General features: G+C 44.0%; 1 protein-coding gene across 1 annotated transcript in view; it reads left to right on the forward strand.

Annotated features, from left to right (window-relative positions):
* The first annotated feature begins 201 nt into the window (after positions 1-201).
* The window catches only part of Pawr (pro-apoptotic WT1 regulator), a 97,447-nt gene continuing 78,172 nt past the window's right edge, over positions 202-19,476 (forward strand). The window contains exon 1 of the mRNA XM_051172844.1: positions 202-778. Coding sequence (XP_051028801.1) covers positions 281-778 — 498 coding nt within the window. The 5' untranslated portion in view covers positions 202-280. The remainder of the gene's footprint in view (positions 779-19,476) is intronic.

Below are 19,476 nucleotides of genomic sequence, written 5' to 3' on the forward strand. Positions count from 1 at the left end.
GTCCTGGGTTGGGGATTTCGGGGTGCACGGCGGAGGTGCTCACTGCAAACTTGGCGGCTGGGTGGGCGCGGCGATCGCTGTCCCGCGATAGCCTTGGGACCTGACGCCGCTCCCCTCTCCCTAACCCCCGCCCCGTGTGCTTTTCCGCAGAGCCTCGGTCTAGCTGCGCGCTCGCCCTGCGCTTTACTTCTCTCCTTCTTGCTCCCCGGCAAGGCGGCAGCGGCGGCGGGAGTCCGGACTCGCGGAGTTGAGGGGCGCCCCCGCCGGCCCCTCTGGGAACATGGCGACCGGCGGCTACCGGAGCGGCGGCGGCAGCACCACGGACTTCCTGGAGGAGTGGAAGGCGAAACGGGAGAAGATGCGCGCCAAGCAGAACCCTGGAGGCCCGGGTCCGAGCGGCGGGGATCCAGTCGCCAAGTCCCCGGTGGGACCGCTGTCCCCAACCGCTGCCGCCGCCGGGACCTCGGAGCTCAACCACGGCTCCGCGGGCGCGGCCGCACCTGCTGCCTCGGGGCCCACCGCCCTCAACTGCGCCCTCGGCCCCTCGGCGCTGCCCCGCGCGCCTCCCGGGTCGCGGCGTCCCGAGGACGAGTGTCCTGCTGCCGCAGCGGCCGCGGGGATGCCGGCGTCCCGGGGCGACGAGGAGGAGCCGGATAGCGCCCCGGAGAAGGGCCGCAGCTCGGGGCCCAGCGCCAGGAAAGGCAAGGGGCAGATCGAGAAGAGGAAACTGCGGGAGAAGCGGCGCTCCACCGGCGTGGTCAACATCCCCGCGGCAGAGGTGAGCTGGGGCGGGCCGGGCCGGTGCGGGGCGCGCGGCGCCGCCACCCGAATCTTCCACCACCAGGGTGCTCCCTCCGCCCGGGGCCCGGAGTTCCCTTCCACTCTTTGCAGTGGTGATGGAGTTTTACTTGGAGCAAATGATTCCTGGGAAGTTCTCTCCCCTGAATACCCCACCACCACCATACACACACACACCCGGATTAGTAGGACACGTGCTTTTTTTTTTTTTTTTTTTTTTTTTTTTTTTTTTCTTCTCTGCTCTCAGAACCCCGTTACAACTTTCGAGTGATTGGCAATTACTTCTCTCTCTCCTCCCCCGCCCTTGTGTGTGTGTGTGTGTGTGTGTGTGTGTGTGTGTGTGAGAGAGAGAGAGAGAGAGAGAGAGAGAGAGAGAGAGAGAGAGAGAGAGAGAGAGAGAGATCAGTTAGGAAAATCGATTCGTGGAGGCGATGACGTCTTCTGGTTTCCCACGTGTCCATCTCGGGCTATCAGGTTGTTATATCTCCACTTCCCTAGCAGTGTTTACAAGGAAAGCACCTGTAAAGAAAGCGTAGCCTTAGCAATTGCTAAGGCAGCGTTATCTCGCAGTAAACTCGACATGAGCCTGTCCAAATAAAAGTCTGCGAAGTAGCATGCGTCATACCTCCATCCCCCTCCACCCCCCCCCCCCTGGTCCCAGCGATGTTTTGGACAGTAGGGATGCTGTAGCAACTACAGTTCTGAGGGCTCAGGGATTTCTTGCAGTATTGAACAATCCGGAAAACAGTTGCATGTGGAGGGGTGTGTGCATGCTCTTTTGTTTGGGAATATTTTTGGTATTTCGACAAACATTTCTTCAGGGAGCAGGAGCATTCTAGAGGACTGACTTAAAGGGTTTTTGTTTTTGTTTTGTTTTGTTTTTGTTGTTATTTATTTATTTATTCTTTTTTTTAATGAGGTGTATAATAGCACCTCCACCTACCTGAAAGGAAGCAACTCCAGGACTGTTGGGGGAAGTGGTCTGACCACTGTGTTGCACCGAGGAAGCCACATCTTTTACTGAATGGTTTTTTTAGTTTTTTCCTCTCCACCCACAATGTCTTTATTCTTGGCCTTGTCATCCATTAAATGACTGTTAAAACTGTTTACTCACTTTGGGCTGGGACTGTAGCTAGGTGGTAGAGCGCTTGCTTAACAGGCGTAATAGCATGCGTAAAGGCCCAGTGTTTCATCCCCAGCACTTCTTAAACAAAACAGCACAAAGCCACATCAGAAAGCCAGGCATCAGGGCTCATACCTGTAATTCCAGCCCTTTGTGGCTGAGGCTGGAAGATGGACAGTTTTGAGACTATTGAGGGCGATATGTGCCTTTCCCACCAATTTACTGGCTTTACTAGCTTTTAGTTGTGGTTGAGGTAACTTGTAGTGAGTAGTGTATTAGAATTATAACTTTAAGTATTAATGTGATTTTCATGCCTAGAGAATCAGAGTATATCTCCGTAAGGTCTATTTTTGTACTTTTATGTGAGTGTTTCAGAGATTTTTATCAGCCAGAACAACTGCCCTTGTGGTTTACTGCTTATACAAGTTATCTGTTACTCATTAAAGTTGCTTTCAAAGGAATTCATAAAAATGGAAAGCAAATTTCCAGGTTTCTTTTTTTTTTTTAATGTAAAAATATGAAGATTAAGGAGAATTGGAGACAAAGCTTTGGAAAGACTACATTCCTCAGCTTTATTTTTAAAAGCAGCTTATGGCCCAAATAAAAGAATTTGTCATTTTTACTCTTTTTTTTTTCCCCCATGGCTCATCTGACAGGGATCTTATTTTGGGACATATGTGGGCAGATGTTAAACTTCATTTGGGGGGGGGGTTTGGCTGCTTGTGCTAAAATTATTTTTTTAATTACTTTTAAAAACCAGGGGAAGTAAGTAGGGTGTATCTTCTGAGGGCCTAGGAACCATCCCTTGTTAATGGGTCCTCCTCTGAGTGAGGGAACACTGTGTGGGGAATGTAGACAACTCCCCACTGCAATTGAGTCTAATACTCTGGAATGTTTTTCGTTTGGGTGTTGGCAACTCCTAAATTTAATCTTCCTTAAAAACAAACAACCCAGGGTACCTTTCTTTCTTTCTTTCTTTTTGTCTGTGGAATTTGAACCTTTTTTATTGAATAGGGAATTGAGGATTGCTTTCTTTTAGTGGTAACCATGGCTCTGTTTCAAAGCTGTAGGACCCAACAAAACAAAGTCATATTTTACCATAGTATCGTATCTAATTGACAGGCATCTTCTCCAGTATCTCCTACCCTTAGTTTTAGAATTTTAGAACAGTTTTTTGTTTGTTTGTTTTTTGGTTTTTGTTGTTGTTTTTTTGTTTTGTTTTGTTTAACAGTTGCAGAATATATATTGCAGAACTCTGAAGCTGACCCCTTTTCATATCTTTCAGGTTGTTGATGTTTTAGGATTGTATGCGATGTCTTCTAATTCTGAACAGGGAAAGCTAGTTGATGCAGGGTTTTGGGGGGGGCGGGGGGCGTGGTTACATAGTTTAGCACTCCTGTTTTAGTAAGTTGTAGTTTATAAACCTTTTTGGTGCTAACAACCTGTCACTAGTGAGACAAAGATATCTTTTGCCTACTGTTGAGTGACACTTGGATTCATTCACACAGTATTCCCAGCCAAAGTTGATTCCCGACCACCCTGGACTGTGTGTAGAGGGCTTGTTTCAGTGCTGGCAAAACATTGTTCCTTCAAGTAGTATGTGTTGTTGGCTCTGGAGGCCCAGGTCGTCAGTCTCTCTGTGGTGGAGGACAGCCTGGAATACATAGTGAAACCAGTACCCTCCCCATCCCCCAACAGGTCCACATTAAACATCCACGTGATGTGTTCATTCTGCCTTTCACTAACTCACGTTATTATTCTGTTGTGTTAGTTATGTTGCTGCAGAGGCCAAACGTTCCAGTGCCAACTAGGAGAGAATTTAGTGAGGAAACAGGTTAAAAGCTGAAAGTATCTGACTCAAAACAGAAGATGGGCAGGAAGGACTGTGGGAGATGAGTATGAAAAGCCAAATTTCCAGTTAGCCTTTTTTTGTTTGTTTGATTTAGAGACAGGGCTACTCTGTGTAGATTTAGTTGTCCTGGACTCGCTTTGTAGACCAGGCTGGCCTCGAACTCAAAGAGATCCTCCTGCCTCTGTGTCCCCAAGAGCTTCCATTTATCCTTTAATGAGGCAAAATCTAGTTTTCATTGTAAGTTTTATTTGTTTGCTTTTAGATTTCCCTTGACTTTTCACAGTTCCTACTTTTCCTGTGTGGTCGTAACTAGCTCTAAATTGGATAATTAGGACGTGCCATACTACCTGCCACTCCTAGCATTTTCAAATCCGACGAATGATGGTTGCATGCCTGTGTTCATTGCATTGTCTGAGCAAACTGGTTAGAACAAGGATGGAGCAGTATTTATTTGGAGAGAGTAAGGCTGGACTCTAGGGAGAAGGGTTAGGCATGGCCCTGACTCAGCAGCATGCTGTTGGGTATTTGTTGGCATGTTGTGGGTTTAAAGGGATGAGATGACTGAATTGGGACCAAGTGGAGGATGAGGCTCTTGGGTTGAGTCATGGTTCCGTCCGTCCATACACATCCGCATCCGTGCGCATGTTCTCATGTGTGTTTGTACACAGATGCAGTATTTCAAAGCAGAGAGGTTCTGAACTTTGGCAGCCTGTTGGTACCATGTGCAGGACTTAAAATAAATGCTCCCCTTGCTGACTCTTGGCCCCTCCTGCCCTCCATTCCCACCCCCGCGTGATTTAATGAGTTTGGGACTGGAGCCCAGGCATCAATGTTTTTATAAGCTCCCCATGTAGTTCTAATGGGAGTCAGGGTTAGGAACTATGGGGTCACAGTCTGGGGGGCATCGGAGTGGCCAGGACACAGGCATTGTGGAGGGGCGCTCCTGAGCATAGTAAGGAACCGTGGTAAGGACGGTGAGTGTCGCTTCATCCCTGAGCAGAGGCCCACCTTCAGAGGAGGCGGCAGCATTTAGGGTCTCTTAGGCAGTTGTGTAGTATCCATCCCCGTTTACAGAACTGCTGCTTGAGGACAGTCACCGCAGAAAATTAGGATTGTTTCATAGGAAAGGGCAGCACTGAAGGCCTGGTTCAGGTTAAAAGCCTGTATGTACTTAAACCTTCCACCTGCATAGTGATTGGCTGAAGCGCTGGGGTCCTTGCAGTGCTGTTACATACATAGCTACCCTCTATCCGCATTCCCGGGCCAGAACGTAAAGGCTTAGAGCTTAAATGGTTCAGATCGTATGGATATAATCGTGACAGTTATTACATGCCAATTAAAAAAAGATAGCATGGAAGTAAGTGATAGACCAGTGTTTTCGTGTTCTTCTGGGGTGTGTGTGTAAGAAAAACATTTTTACGGAATTAGCCTTGTACCGTCTAGCATATTTCCTTATCTTCTCCGCCCCCGCGTTTTATTAAAGTTGTTATTAATAGATAGGCATTTGAAAGAGAGATTCTTAACACCAGGGCACTATTAAAATGAAAAAAGAAAAAGACATTATTTTTTTGTTAGCTTTTCAAAAATGTATACTTTAATACTATTTAAATTATATAGTATATATAGTTGAATATATATCTTTGTTTTCTATCAAGATAGTGTTAGTACTGCCAAACTTGAACTCAGGCCTTCAAAGGTGAGGCTGGAGGGTCACTTAATTTAGAGAGCTCTATCACGGGAGCACTGTTGAGGCGGCGGTTATTCAGCGTGTTTGCTGAACCATGCGTAGGGCCTTTTCTACTGAGTAAAGCATATAAAGTCTGGTACATTAGGAGATGGCTCTTAGTACCTAGCCAGTCCAGTGTCCTAAGTGACTCTGTGTTTGTCCTATCCTCAACTCACGTGTCAGACTTTCTCCATTGTCTGACTCAGTGTTAGTGTCTCTTCTGATTCATCACCCAGAAAGGCAGACAGTCTAGATCACAGTGGGAAAACCAAAAGGCTTTTCTCGGTCTACCTGGTGGGGGTTGGGGTGGGAGGGGTCAGTGGGGGGGGGGAGTGGGGGCGTCGGTGGGAGGTGTTAATAAGAATACTGGTGCAAAATGTTTTGTAAGTTTAAAATTGTTGGTAAGTATCAGGGCTTGCAGTTTTCTCAGGTTACCTTTTCGTCTTTTAAAAATGGAGAGCTCCACATACCATAAAACCCATCTTTTTAACATTGGGTGCTGTGGGCCTGAGTACTTGTTGTCTCGCGAGAGCACTTCTTAGCACTTGCGAGGCCCTGGATTTGACTCCCAACAGAAAAGAGTGGGCAGTTCTGTCAGTGCTTTCGTATTTTTTTTCATCTGGAGTTTTCTTTATGCTTTGGAGCCTGTGGTTGGCTGGGTTTTCGTTCTCCACCCAGTAAAGTGCAATAGCATTCAAACCGAGACAAGGTGGTAGTTTTAAGTAATTTAGCATCAGTCTTTACTATGTTTCACAGAAGAGAAATTCTGATGTACTCCTTCGTTTCACTTTTTTTTTTTTTTTTTTTTTTTTAAACTTGGGGCACCTGCCACCAAGTTTCTGCTGGAACTTGGTGCTAGACACATTTAGTGGAATATAATGTTCTACTTTTATTTTGAGTTTTTCCACATTTTTTATGGAGATCTGCAAAGCTTGGTTACATAAGCTTGCGAGTATTGATCATAGTGAGAAATCAATGGGGCTTTAGATTGCTTGAAGGTTGAACCAAATTAGCTAAGAGAGAGATCTTTTAAAAAGCGACTTGGGTGGGGACAGAGCACCTGTGTGACACCTGTTATTTTCAGTGCAGACTTCCCAGAGCCACCCGGGTAGAGGGAGTTACCTGAGAGTGTTTTTGACATGTTCTTGAGGGACTGATATGTGTGTGTTTATGTGTATTTGTGTGTGTATGTGTGAGTGTGTGTTTCTGTATGTGTATGTGTGTATGCGTGTGTGTGTGTTTGAGGGGAACTGCCATGAGCAACCTCTAGTTTCCTGGTTTAATCCAGTGAGACTAGTGCTAGTTAGCTAGCAGACTAGCTACGTGATTTTAACAGATTAATGTGGAGGAGGCTAAGACAGGAGGATGTGGGTCTGAGAGGAGCCTGACCTCTACAGAGAGACATTGTCTCAAAGAAAAAGTTATAAAACTGTTCAAATGGTAGTTTTACGAATTACATTGGTAGCTGCTTGTTGGCCAGTGGACTTGATACGAGGATGGTAATCATTTTTTTTTCTTAAAACTTATTGTAGATACTTTAACAGAGATAACTTGATCTACTTGAAAATTTATATCACTTTAAATATATTTATGTATTAGTGTAAAATGCATCCACTTGGCTTCTTGTCTTATATTTGGCAACAGCCTCCAGGATTAGGTTAAACCTTCTATGGTTTACCATAGAAAACCACATGTACCATTTATATGTAACTGGAACTTAGCTGTCACTCATGTTTTACATATGATTAAGGGAAAGCCCACAATACATTTATGTATTCAAACTGTATATCGTGCTTTTCTGGCCTCTTCTTATCAAAACTTGTATTCGATGTAGAATAGTTTCCCTTTGTTTTCTTTTCTAACCTGTTAGAGTCGGCTTTGTGGACAAGCGGTTGCTCGGTCCTGGTTGTTTTAGCGATTGTACTAGAGCCAGGACACAGGCTGGTATGAGGTCAGTTTCAGCCATCTGTTCCTTTAGCTTACCCAATCCTCCTGGCACTGTGACACATGAGGTCTGTAAGAGCGCTAAATTCCTAAAAGTGGCAAAACTGTACATCTCAAAGGTAAAAGTTTCAATATGTGATTTGCTGCTAGTTGATCGCGCTTTGATGGTTTTAGAGCTATTCATCTAATTCCCCTCTTCCCCTCCCTCCCCTCCCTCCCTCCTTCCTTTCTCTCTTTTCCTGAGACAACAGGGTCTCTATGTAGCCCTAGCTGGCCTGGAACTTTCTATGTAGACCACGTTTGAACTTGAACTCATGGAGATCCTCCTGCTTCTGCCTCCAAAGTGCTGCGATCAAAGGCGTGTGCTGTAAGTCCAGCTCACGTGTGTTTCAGACAGTGTTGTTTCAAGTTGAATATCAAGAAATAGGACCGTTAGGTTTTGAAAGTCATTGCTTTGTTAGAATTTTTCTAGAATTAATGGATATGACATTTCTGTTGCAGATCAGTTTGTTTTCAGCTCTGTAATAAACACACTTATCCATGGGCATGTAAACAAACTAGTATTTCCTTAAGAAATGCTATATAATGTGTGAATTAATTTTTAAGTTATTTTTGGAGTTGCAGAATATTTTTAGTATTAAAAAAGAGTGTACAGAAAAATCTCTGTGGTGAAGAACAGAATTATCAGTCAGAACATGGTGCTTGAAGATATGAATAAAAGACATATAAGATATATCCCTTTAAAATAAAGTTTGGGGGGCCTGAATAGGTGACCCTGTGGGTAAGGACACAGAGCTCAAAACCACCTGTAGCTCTAGGCCCAAGGGATTCTACACTCATATTAAAAATAAAAATAGGTCTTTTAAGGTGGTTGGGAGTGCAGCTCAGTGGTAGAGCAGTGAATTTCTGGGTTTGATCCCTGAAGAGAAAGAAAAATCGTAGGCTGTTCAGTTATTTAGTAGATGCAGTTGGGCTGTGCTCGTCAAAACTGCCACAGAAGCTACTTTCAGGATTTAAGTCCTGGACGAACCTCTTGGTATTCTATGAGATCCAGGTACACTGTAACTGCACTGAGGCAGAGCCGAGGGGAATAATGACTTTTCATATGGAAGTTGTTGTCTGTGCAGTTCAGAGCAGGGGCTTCCCCACCTCGTGTCTTCACATTAATTCACAAGGGGATTTTTTTTTCCATCCTTGTACAAGACAAGGATGTTGAGCCACAGGGAAGCTATGTCTTGCCCAAAGGCTGTACTGGCAGAAAGGTAGCCTTGACTTCCGGTCTGTTTGGACCCAGCAGCCGCACATTGGTTGTCACTGTTGGAAACACCTCGGATCTGTGTTCTAGAGGAAGTAACTCTGATGTGAGAATCTGTGGTGGGATCGAGGAGAGAACAGTTAATGAGCAATGGGCATCTCAGCTTGGGATGGGTCCCAGTGGCAGGCCAAGGCATCCAGCCGATTCTGTTGCTCTTTGTGAGTGTAGTTGGCGAGGTACTTCCTTCCTCTGTCCATACCTGTCTATACAGTAACTCTCATTAGTCTCTGGCAAGGAAAAAGGTTCCCTGCCTAATGTGAGATCCTTACTAAGAGGACTCTTTGTTCAGGAACCAATAAATCTCCTGAAGGGGAAAGAACTGTGTAAAATAGTATCAAATGGTAGGTACTTAGTAAAAGAAAGAATTTCACATCTCTGACTTAGAAAGTAACTCAGGCACACGTGTTAACCCAGCAGTTGGGAGGCAGAGGCAAACAGATCTCTGTGAGTTCGAGGCCAGCCTGGTCTACAGAGCAAGTCCTAGGACAGTCAAGGCTACACAAAGAAAACCTGTCTTAAAACACACACACACACCACACACACACACACACACACACACACACACACACACACACACACACACTACACACCAAAAACCAAAAACAGTAAGTAACTCAATGTAGCTTTATAATGACTTTGGAGGGTGACAGAAGGAAGTAGAGGTGAGGGTAGAAGAGGCTCTGCTAGTATTAAAGGTCCTGAATCTGGGCCAGCGAGATGGCTCAGCCAGTGGGTAAAGAAGCTATTGCCAAGTCTGAAAGGCCTGGATTTGCTCGCCAGGGCCGTGTGCTGGAAGGAAAGAACAGCTTCCTGCAAGTTGTCTCTTGACTCCCATGTATTTGTTGACGTCAAAGCCATACACTCTCCACTCTGCTGCCACACAAATAAATTAATAAATAAAAAGATGCAGTGCCCAATTGCTGGAATATGATCTTGAGCATCGTACTACTCACTCAGAAGTTTATGGCTTGCCATTGTCTCTTGAGTTCGGACTTCCGTCTTCACTGAATGTGAAAGCCATGGTGGTATCTGTTGCTTTCTTAGCTGCTTCCTGTTCCTCTTGGGGCTACGCTATGACTCCTTAAAGGGCAAGCGGACAAGCGTCACCTTGGAATCTTTTCTCGCTGCTTCTGCGCCTTCTCCACATTCTCCTTCTTTGTTTCCTGTTCGCTTTTTTTTTTTTTTTTTTTTAGGAACTTGTCTGCTTTTGCAAATCACAAGTTTTAGGAATAACATCTATTTTGTCTCGTGTGTGCAAGTGCATGACGTACATGCGATTGTGCTCATGTGTGTATATGTGGGTGCACACGCCTGCACATTTGTGTACTGAGGCCAGAGGAGGATGGCAGAGATTCTGTTCTATTGTGCCCTGCCCCGTTCCCTAACACAGAGTCTCTCTCTCTCTGAACCTGGAGCACCCGGATTTTTGGCTAGGCTGGCTGACCGGCGGGTCCCCAGGATCTGCCTGCTCCCTCTGCCCCAGTGGCACTGAGGTTCATGCCGTGCTATTTGTTATGGGCGTCCTGATAATCCAGACTCGAGTCCTCATGTTTGCACCCCAAGCACTGTTGGACTTGCTGAGCCATCTCCCATCTCTACCTTACTTTCTGAGACGGTCTCTCACTGAACTGAGAACTTGCCATTTTTTGGAGGGTAGGCTAGGTTGGCTGTGAAGCTCTGGGTGTCTGCTTCCCTCCCCAGCCCCAGGGTTGGGATCACAGATGTGTGTCAGCAAACCCAGTTCTTAACTGGGTACTGGGCATCTGAACTCGGCTCCTCCTGCCTGCACAGCAAGTACTCTAGCCACTGAACTGTCTCCCCAGCACACTTTGTGTCTTTTGAGTAATCAGGACGGAGAGAAACAACTCCCAAAAGTTGCCCTACATCTGCCATGTATTCTCTGTGTCACACATGCTTATGCTAAAAAAGTAAAATGTATGTAAGAATTAAAAAAAAAAAAAAGGTTTGTGCAAGATCAATTACATACCAGTTTGGTATATTTTCTTTTTACATATTGTGTTAGGTTTTATGTATATATTTAATAACCTTCCTTTAAACTTGACATTATATTGTGGTTTTTTAGTGTTTTTAACATTTAAAAATGTTTTAGACATGTTTACTTTATATGGATGAGTGTTTTGCCATCATGTTTGCGCGTGCTTCATGTATACACCTAAGATGAATCTGGAACGATGGAGGATGTAGATAGGCCAGGCATAGTGTTGCACACCTTTAATCCCAACACTCAGGAGGCAGGGGCAGGCAGATGCCAGGGTTTCTCTGTAGGCCAGGCATAGTGTTGCACACCTTTAATCCCAACACTCAGGAGGCAGAGGCAGGCAGATGCCAGGGTTTCTCTGTGTAGCCCCGGCCGTCCTAGAACTAGCTCTGTACACTAGGCTGACCTTGAACTCAGTGCTCCACCTGCCTCTGCCTCCCAAGAGCTGTGATCAAAGGTGTGTGCCACCATGCCAGGGCTACACAGAGAAACCCTGCCTCAAGAAACAAAAATAGCAAGCAAAACAAAAATTACTCACAGCATAGCTGGGTTATGAATACTATTTTGAACATGGACGAGCTTAGGTATTGCTATTCTAGAACGAGGAGGTCATCATTCATAATAGGTGATCTTGTGGGCCTGCCTCTGTCCTGTGGGCTTTGTACATTTTAGCTCATCCGGCTTCAGGGAGAATGCTGTTCCTATGTACACTATAACAACTGTTAACAGCAAGACCCGCAGAAAAGAAGCCAATCTGAATTTCTGATCTGAGAACTTCCTTGCCACCCATGATCCGTTTTCTCTATTAGTTCTTTCTAGAGTCTAGCTTCACCACAGGATGACGGTCGGTCACTTTTGACAATAAACCTGAGCAAATGTGACACCCTCACATTACACATGATTTTAGGTTTTTAATGGTATTATTTATTCATGGGATGTCTCTGTTGATTTTTGTTTGTTTGTTTCTTTTTTCTTTTTCCATGCTGGGGATGTACCTGAGGCCTCACAAAGGCGAGGCATGTGCCCTAAAGCTGAGCTAAAACCCAGACCCCAGGTTTTAGAAGTTCTAATGCTCTTCGTTTCTGAGGTGCTTGTATGAAAATCCAGAACATTAATTCACAGTCTCCTACTTACTCTTAGCTTTTATTCTCAGCACTCATAGATCAAATCTATATCAGAATGATTTAATTGTTTAGTTTTATATTAATATATCTTTGCTCACAAGCTAGGGACTAGTGTCAGTTTTAGTCTCCAGTTATGAGAGAGAAATGGTTCCTGTTATTAACAGGCAATTTAATTTAGAGAATTGCTAAGTATGTACTGGAAAATATGAACTGTATATTATTGGCACCATAGTTTAAAAGTTCTGCATGTTTACTGTAGACAAAGTTAAAGTGATGTAAACATAGCTGGGTGTGGTGGCGCAAGCCTTTAATCCCAGCACTCGGGAGGCAGAGGCAGGTGTGAGTTCGAGGCCAGCCTGGTCTACAAAGTGGGTCCAGGACAGCCAAGGCTACACAGAGAAACCGTGTCTCGAAAAACCAAAAAAAAAAAAAAAAAAAAAAGTGATGTAAACATTTAGAGGTTTGTTCAGAGTCCTGTGGACTGAAATGCACACCTCTGACAGGAGAGTGTTGTTTGGCTTGTCAGAAAGGGGCCCATACTCAGATCCTTGTGTGGGGCCTGCAGCTGTCAGCTGCTGGGGTCCCTGAGGGACGGGAGACCTGGCTGGCTGATCTCTGATGCTACCTGAAGGATTGCTGCGGTACAGAAGGACAGTCTAGGTGATGGGGACAGGGGTCAGGCAGGCCCGGTCAGAAGTAGAGGCAAAGGTCTCTTCTCTTCTAGCTTTTCCTCTCCAGCTCTGTGTGGACAGAGTCAGAAAGAAACAGGATTAAATTGTGTCATATAACACTGGCCAGAATAATTGAGAATATTAAACTGGGTATTTGTTTTAGAGAGATTTATTTTGTTTAGGTGTAGGAGTGTTTTATCCATATTTATGTCTGCACCACATGGTGCATTGTCCTCGGAAGCCAGAATCCCCTGCAACTTGTAAGCCCCATGTGGGTGCAGGCAATCAAACCCTGGTTCTCTGGAAGAGCAGCCAGTGCTGTTAGCCATGAAGCCACCTCTCCAGGTCTGAACTGGGTATTTCACAGTATTGGGGAGGTATTGTTTTAGCTGGAGTAATGGTTTAGTGTGTAGCTTGAAGGAGTGTTTCTAGTGACTTTTGCATGTTTACATGTTTACATGAACTGTGCCTGCAGTGCAGAGTCAGTAAATAAAGGAAACTGTTAAAATGGACACACACAAGTGACGGACAAATGAGAACACATTTGTTATCTTCTCTACTGCCTGTGTGTTTACAATTTTATAGAGGAAAATTGAGTGTGTGTGTGTGTGTGTGTGTGGTGTGGTGTACACGCGCACAGCGCACGCTTGAGTGTAAACTGATTCTGACAGAAGGTGTGTGCACAATTGAAGGCAGATAGAAAATCTGGGGATAGTGTTGCAGAGAAGCTAAGTAAGGAGAGACAGGAGAGAGGGCTGCAGGGTGGTGGTCACACTTCACGGCTGTCAGGGAAGGCTTTGGGGACAGAGGCTTTTTTGATTGAGATCTGACTCTGAGGAATGAACCAGTTGTGCACAGATTAAGGGAAGGGGCTGAGGGGAAAGTTCTGGTAGAGAGTACAGAACAGGCTTCAGGGGACCGGTCTGGCAGTATGCAGTGTGTCAGAAAGGTCTTCATACCTGGATGATAGATGCATGTGTGCAAAGAGGGACAGGCTCAGGGTCACGACAGGTAAAGTGCAGCAGAGAGCTGGGTATGCTGTGCGGTGGCTAGAAGCTGATGCTGCTCCTGGTTTTTTTTTTTTTTTTTTGGTTTTGGTTTTGGTTTATTTTCGGGGGGGGCGGGTGGTAGTGCAGCGGAACCCAGGATACTCTAGGTGAACCTTCTCTGAGAGCTCCTTGTGTCCACTGCACTCCCATCACTTCCGTTTGTGGCATTACAGTTTAAAGAGTGAACACGAAAGCACTTACTTTGTAGGTTAGCTGATGTGAGTATTGAAGGTAATTTATTTTTGTTGTTGTTGTGGTTGTTGTTTTTGTTTTTTGGAGAGTATCTTCAGCATTTGTTTGCCATGTAAGATTAAGAAGAGTTTTTAAGAAAATAGGATATATATATATATATATATATATATATATATATATATATATATATATATCCAGATGGAGTAATGATTTTTCTTTAAATTTATTTTTTTCCTCCTATACTTCTCTAAAACTCACAGATGTTGAGAAATATACTTTAAAAACTTGTAGCGAAACGTAGATATCCTTTTTTGAGCTCCAGCTTTATTATTGAACATTAGGAAATATCTGCCAACAAATTGTTTGGACATCAGAACAAGTCAGCTACAGCCATTCCTGTTAACTTTGATAATAGACAAATTGATCCCCATGTGATATTTGCTGTCTTGGAAAGCCTGACAATGATGACGACAACGACGATGATGATGATGATGTGTGGGTTTGTTGTTATTTGTTTGTTTCAGAATGTAATTGATGGAGAGTTTTGCTTTAAGATTAGTTTTTTCCCTATGAAATTTCAGTGGGTGTTTGCTTTGCCCTTTAATAAATTAGTCAAATAATGTATAAAGAAGATAAAACGCATTGCTTACGTGGTCATTTCTTGGTCCAGGAAGAAGATGAGATGGTTTAGACGTTGACGGTTTTATTACCTGATCCTATGATAATGCCTGCTCGGACTACTCTTGCAGAGTTCCGTTCCCAGCACCCACAGGGCAGCTGACAACTAGCTGTCCCTCCAGTTCTGGGGATCATTGCTCTCTTCTGACCTGACACCAGACACATGTGTGGTGCACAGACATATATGCAGGCAAAACACTCATACACATAAAAAATGCTTGCCATTGCAGAAGACATTCTGAGGTTTCTGCACGCGCGCGCGTGTGTGTGAATCACCCTTTGCTGTTTTAAGTCACATTAAAACCAGTGTGTACAAACTCCTGAATTTAAGGTTTATTTGCCTTCCTTAATTTTACATAGTGCTCTTGTATGAGAAATTTTGTACATACCTCAGGCCACCAGCTTTTAGGGCGGGCCTTCCAGTATTTCAAAAACTGAAATTATTCTAACACAACTAATCAAGGTCTTTGAAGTGTCTGAAATGTATAGGTCAAGACTGGAAAAATTATCTTAAAGTGTACCACAGGCTTCATCCTTGGGCTTCTCTCTTCTGAATCCTTCCTTCTTTCATGGTCCAGGCAGTGGCAGGCAGGCAGGAGCCTGTGGGAGTTTGGCCATGTCTCTAGTGGGAGGAGTGCAACCCCACAACCCTTGTCCTGGTTCTTCAGCCGCCATCGCACTCCTACTCGCTAATTTTCTCTTTCAGGCAAGTGTTGAGAGTGAGAGGCTAGAGGGCAAGGCAGTGCCCTGCAAGCCGACCTGGCTAGCTCCTAGGGAACACACACACACACACACACACACACACACACACACACACACACACACACCAGCACGCGCATGCACACCCCAGCACGCACACACACACCCCAGCACGCGCGCATACACATACCAGCACGCACGCACACACACACACTCACCAGCACGCGCGCACGCACACCCCAGCACGCACACCAGCACGCACTCATGCACACACACACACCAGCACACACACACTCTGCTAGCTTTAATGCCCCAGGCTTGAAGCTGAGCTGTTTCACTTACCCTAAGGAAGTACATTTTCTTGTTGCTGGAAACATTAAAACATTCCACACTTTTTTTTTTTTTAATATTTTATTTAGGTTTAATCTATGTGCATTGGTGTGAAAGTGTCAGATCTTGGAGTTACAGACAGTTGTGAGCTGCCATGTGGGTGCTGGGAATTGAACCCAGGTCCTTTGGAAGAGCAGGCAGTGCTCTTAACCACTGAGCCATCTCTCCAGCCCCACATTCCACACTTTTATTAAGAAAAATCAAGCAGCTGTGTGGTGGCTCATGCCTTTACTTCCAGCACTCAGGGAAGCAGAGACAGGAGGATCACTGTGAGTTCGAGGCCAGCCTGGTCTACAAAGGGAGTCCAGGACAGCCAAGGCTGCACAGAGAAACCCTGTCTCAAAGAACAAAACCAAAAGGAAAGGAAAACAAGATAGTACAAAGAAACTTATGTGTTGTGTATCGTCAAGAGTTGTCAATACATGCCCAATCTTACCTCACCCATTTCCTAGTCACATTATTTTGAGATGGTCCTAGGTTTCCTAACATTTCACTTGTGAATAGTATTAATTTATGAAAGATAACTTGTTTTTGTTAATTTAAAGGGAAGGGTCTAATAAATGCTTATTATTAGCCCTATGATTATTATGGCAGTATTTCCTAACCCACTATCAATCAATAAAAACACAGGCACCTCTTATATTTTAAAATATTAATCTCCTAAACTACCTTCCATCTCTCCCTGCCCCTGCCCCATGCTATCTGCTTCTAATAATTTCTATCAAGCTACCTCCCGTCTATAATCCCAAACACTTGCTAATGTTCTTTGCCTGGGCCAAACCCTCCGTCCGTGCTGGCTCCTGGGATGTTCTTCTTTCTTCACCTCACCCATGGCAATGGTCTCCTTCCTTCTCCTCCGGTCTCTGACTGTCTCTCCTTCCCAAGATCCTATCTGTCCCCAAAGCCCCTGAACCTTTGCCATGCCTACCTTCCTCTGGCCCTGCCCAGGTATCGGCTTCTTATTGGTCAAATAGGGAGATAGGACTACACAGCAGTATTTGAGGTGCGTAAGGATGTGCTCATTAGGGCACATTAGACCTTGGGAGCCAGTAACTAGCATCAAAATGCACCAAGTCAGCCTCCAACAGTACATACTCTTATTTTAAAGGTAACCACCAGACCCCTATTATATATAAATAATCTATTAAGATGGAACATCCAGAGTTCAATTTTCCATTTAGGTCTTGTGGTTTTATACATTGACCAAGTTAAGCCTTGTATACTGCAGTTCTGTCTGTGTGTCTGTCTTTGCAATTTATTTGTTGCCTAGCGGTGGTCATTTGTTCTCTAGTGTTTTTCTTAAACTTCAGTGCAACCCTGGAAATTTGTTACTTCCTGTAAATTGTAGGGTCGATTTAAGCCCAGTTTTAGTCGTTGGAAGAATGGTTCTTCGTAGGTGGCCCTCTGCTTCTGTGGGAAGAGAAACAGTCTGCTCCACTTTCTGTGATGTCCACACCACAGTGACTGGTGTGTTGATTGGACACCTGTCACCAAACTTTACTTTTATGAACTTTTAGAAATTACTGAGTGCTCTCAGAGACTTTTTTGGTCTGTGTTTAAATATTACTATTGCTACAAATGTTTGTCTTAGTAAAAACTTAAGACTGATAAACTTTAGAAATCTGTTATTTAGAAGTAATGGTGGGCGGGGTGGGGGGCAGGCACTGGAGAGATGGCTCAGAGGTTAAGAGCACTGACTGCTCTTCCAGAGGTCCTGAGTTCAGTTCCCAGCAACCACATGGTGGCCCACAAAACATCTATAATGTGATCTGATGCCTTCTTCTGGCCTGCAGGGGTATATGCAGGCAAAGCACTGTATACATAATAATAAATAAATAAATCTTTAAAAAAAGAAGTAACAGGAATAAACTGTCCTGGGATATTTACATAAGCAGCATCTTTGTAAAGACTGTTTTAAAAGCAGAAAGTGGAAGACTGATGCCCTGATGTTCTGTGTCTTTACGCTCCAGCTGCAGAGCACTGCTAGGTGCCTAACAGTGTCTACTAAGTTTGTTATGAAATTGTTTGTCATGGAGCCTTTGAGGCTTGATGTGCATTCCCGAGGGAGTGAGAGAGGGCAGAGGGCCAGGTACATAGTGGTATTGTGGAAGTTGTTCTTATGTGGCACACTCTGAAGGGCCTTTGGGAGTTAACGAGGTACCTAGACTATGCTTCCAGAGCTGTTAGTTTTCCGTCCCCTTTTATTTCATCCATTCATTTATTTATTCACTCATTCATTCATTTATTCACTCATTCATTCATTTATTCACTCATCTTTTTTTTAGACAGAGTTTCTTTATGTAGTCCTGACTGTCCTGGAACTTACTCTGTAGACGAGGCTGGCCTTGAACTTGGAAGTCGCCCTGCCTCAGCCTCCCAAGTGCTGGGATTAAAGGCATGCATCACCACTACCCAGCTTGGTCCATCTTTATTAGTGGTTGTGAAAATGGAGATCCTCCTCCTCCTCTTCCTTCTCCTCACCTTTTTCCTTTTGTACATCAGTGCTCTCCTTTGGTTAGCCATTTGGCTATGTAGGTATAATTTACAAAGATAAAGCCCTTTCTAAGGGAGCAAGAACCTTCCCTAGGTTTGTTTGACCATTTGAGAGAAGATCAGGCGGATTAAGCTTTGTAGAAACATATACGGGGAACAGTCTCCAGATACAGGAAGGCTACGGATCCATTTCCTTTGCTCTCTTGAATTATTAAGATGGACTTGCATCTCGCAGGCTGTGTGTTTTAATACTAAATCAAATAGCATTATAATCTAAGAACCTTGCTTGAGGAATCTAAAAAGGACAGGATCGTCTCAGTTAGATACTCTGGCCTCTGCTTCCTTACAGAAATGTAAAGATCAATAAGGTAGTGTCTGTGCATAGTTCAAAGAGCTTGCTTATTATGGGATAGGTTATTGTTAACTCCTTAGGAGGAGAAAAAAAAATACAGTCTCTGTTACAGGGTGTAGACCTTTGCTACAGTTTGGTCTTAAAAATCTAAGCCGTTTAATCTGCTTCCAGAATTACTTCCCAAATGTGAGTGCTCCTGAGTAAAGACAGGAAGTTTTAAGAAGGCTTACATGATAAAACTCAGAGACTAAAACTTGGAGTGGAATAAAGTGGAGAGAGGGAGGTGCGCGTCAGAGCAATGTAAGCAGTGGATTAATTGGGCATAATAAAATTGCAATTCTTTTTCTTAGCCACTAATGAAAAGAAGTCATCTTAATTGCTTACTTGTGTATACTTGAGGGGAAATGTGAAATCAGTTTTTCCTGTACTTAAAAATTGGTACTTTAATTGACTTCTGGAATTTTTATGATACAATAAGACGAGACAAGTTTATTGCGCTAACTATATATAGATCTTAAAATGCTTGCTTGGCAGTTTAATAGCTATTTAATGTGGGTTAGCGTGGGAAGTATATGAGTTGAAGGATGGAAGGAAGCTAAACCAAGTACAATAATCTGTCAGCCAACATAAATCTTTTCCAGTTAGACTCTCTTTCTGTTGTTTTTGGACCTGGGTGAAAATTGTTTTACTGATAAGCATTTAATAGCATGGTCATGGCTGAAGAATGTTCCGGGTAAGATATTTGTAGACTTTCAGAAAATAAAAGAAATTGAAATGGTTTTTGTATTTATAAAACGTCCTTGGAAAATAAAAAGAGGCTGGTTCGCAGTGATTCCTTCCTATCACCTCAGCACTCAGAAGCTGAGGAGGATATTGCTCAGGTTCACACTGGGAGACCTTGTCTCAAACACACAGAATTAGAGCTACCAATACCACTCCATGGAAAAAATGTCTTAAGTTGGAGAAATTAAATCTTTTTTCCCCGTTGTTTTTCATCTGTTTCATAGTTATTGGGTTATAGAGCAACTGTTACTACTCAAGCCCCAAATATACATTGCCTTGACTTTCCGA

This window comes from Acomys russatus, chromosome 31 (assembly GCF_903995435.1).
Source record: "Acomys russatus chromosome 31, mAcoRus1.1, whole genome shotgun sequence".
NCBI classification, from domain to species: Eukaryota; Metazoa; Chordata; class Mammalia; order Rodentia; family Muridae; genus Acomys; species Acomys russatus.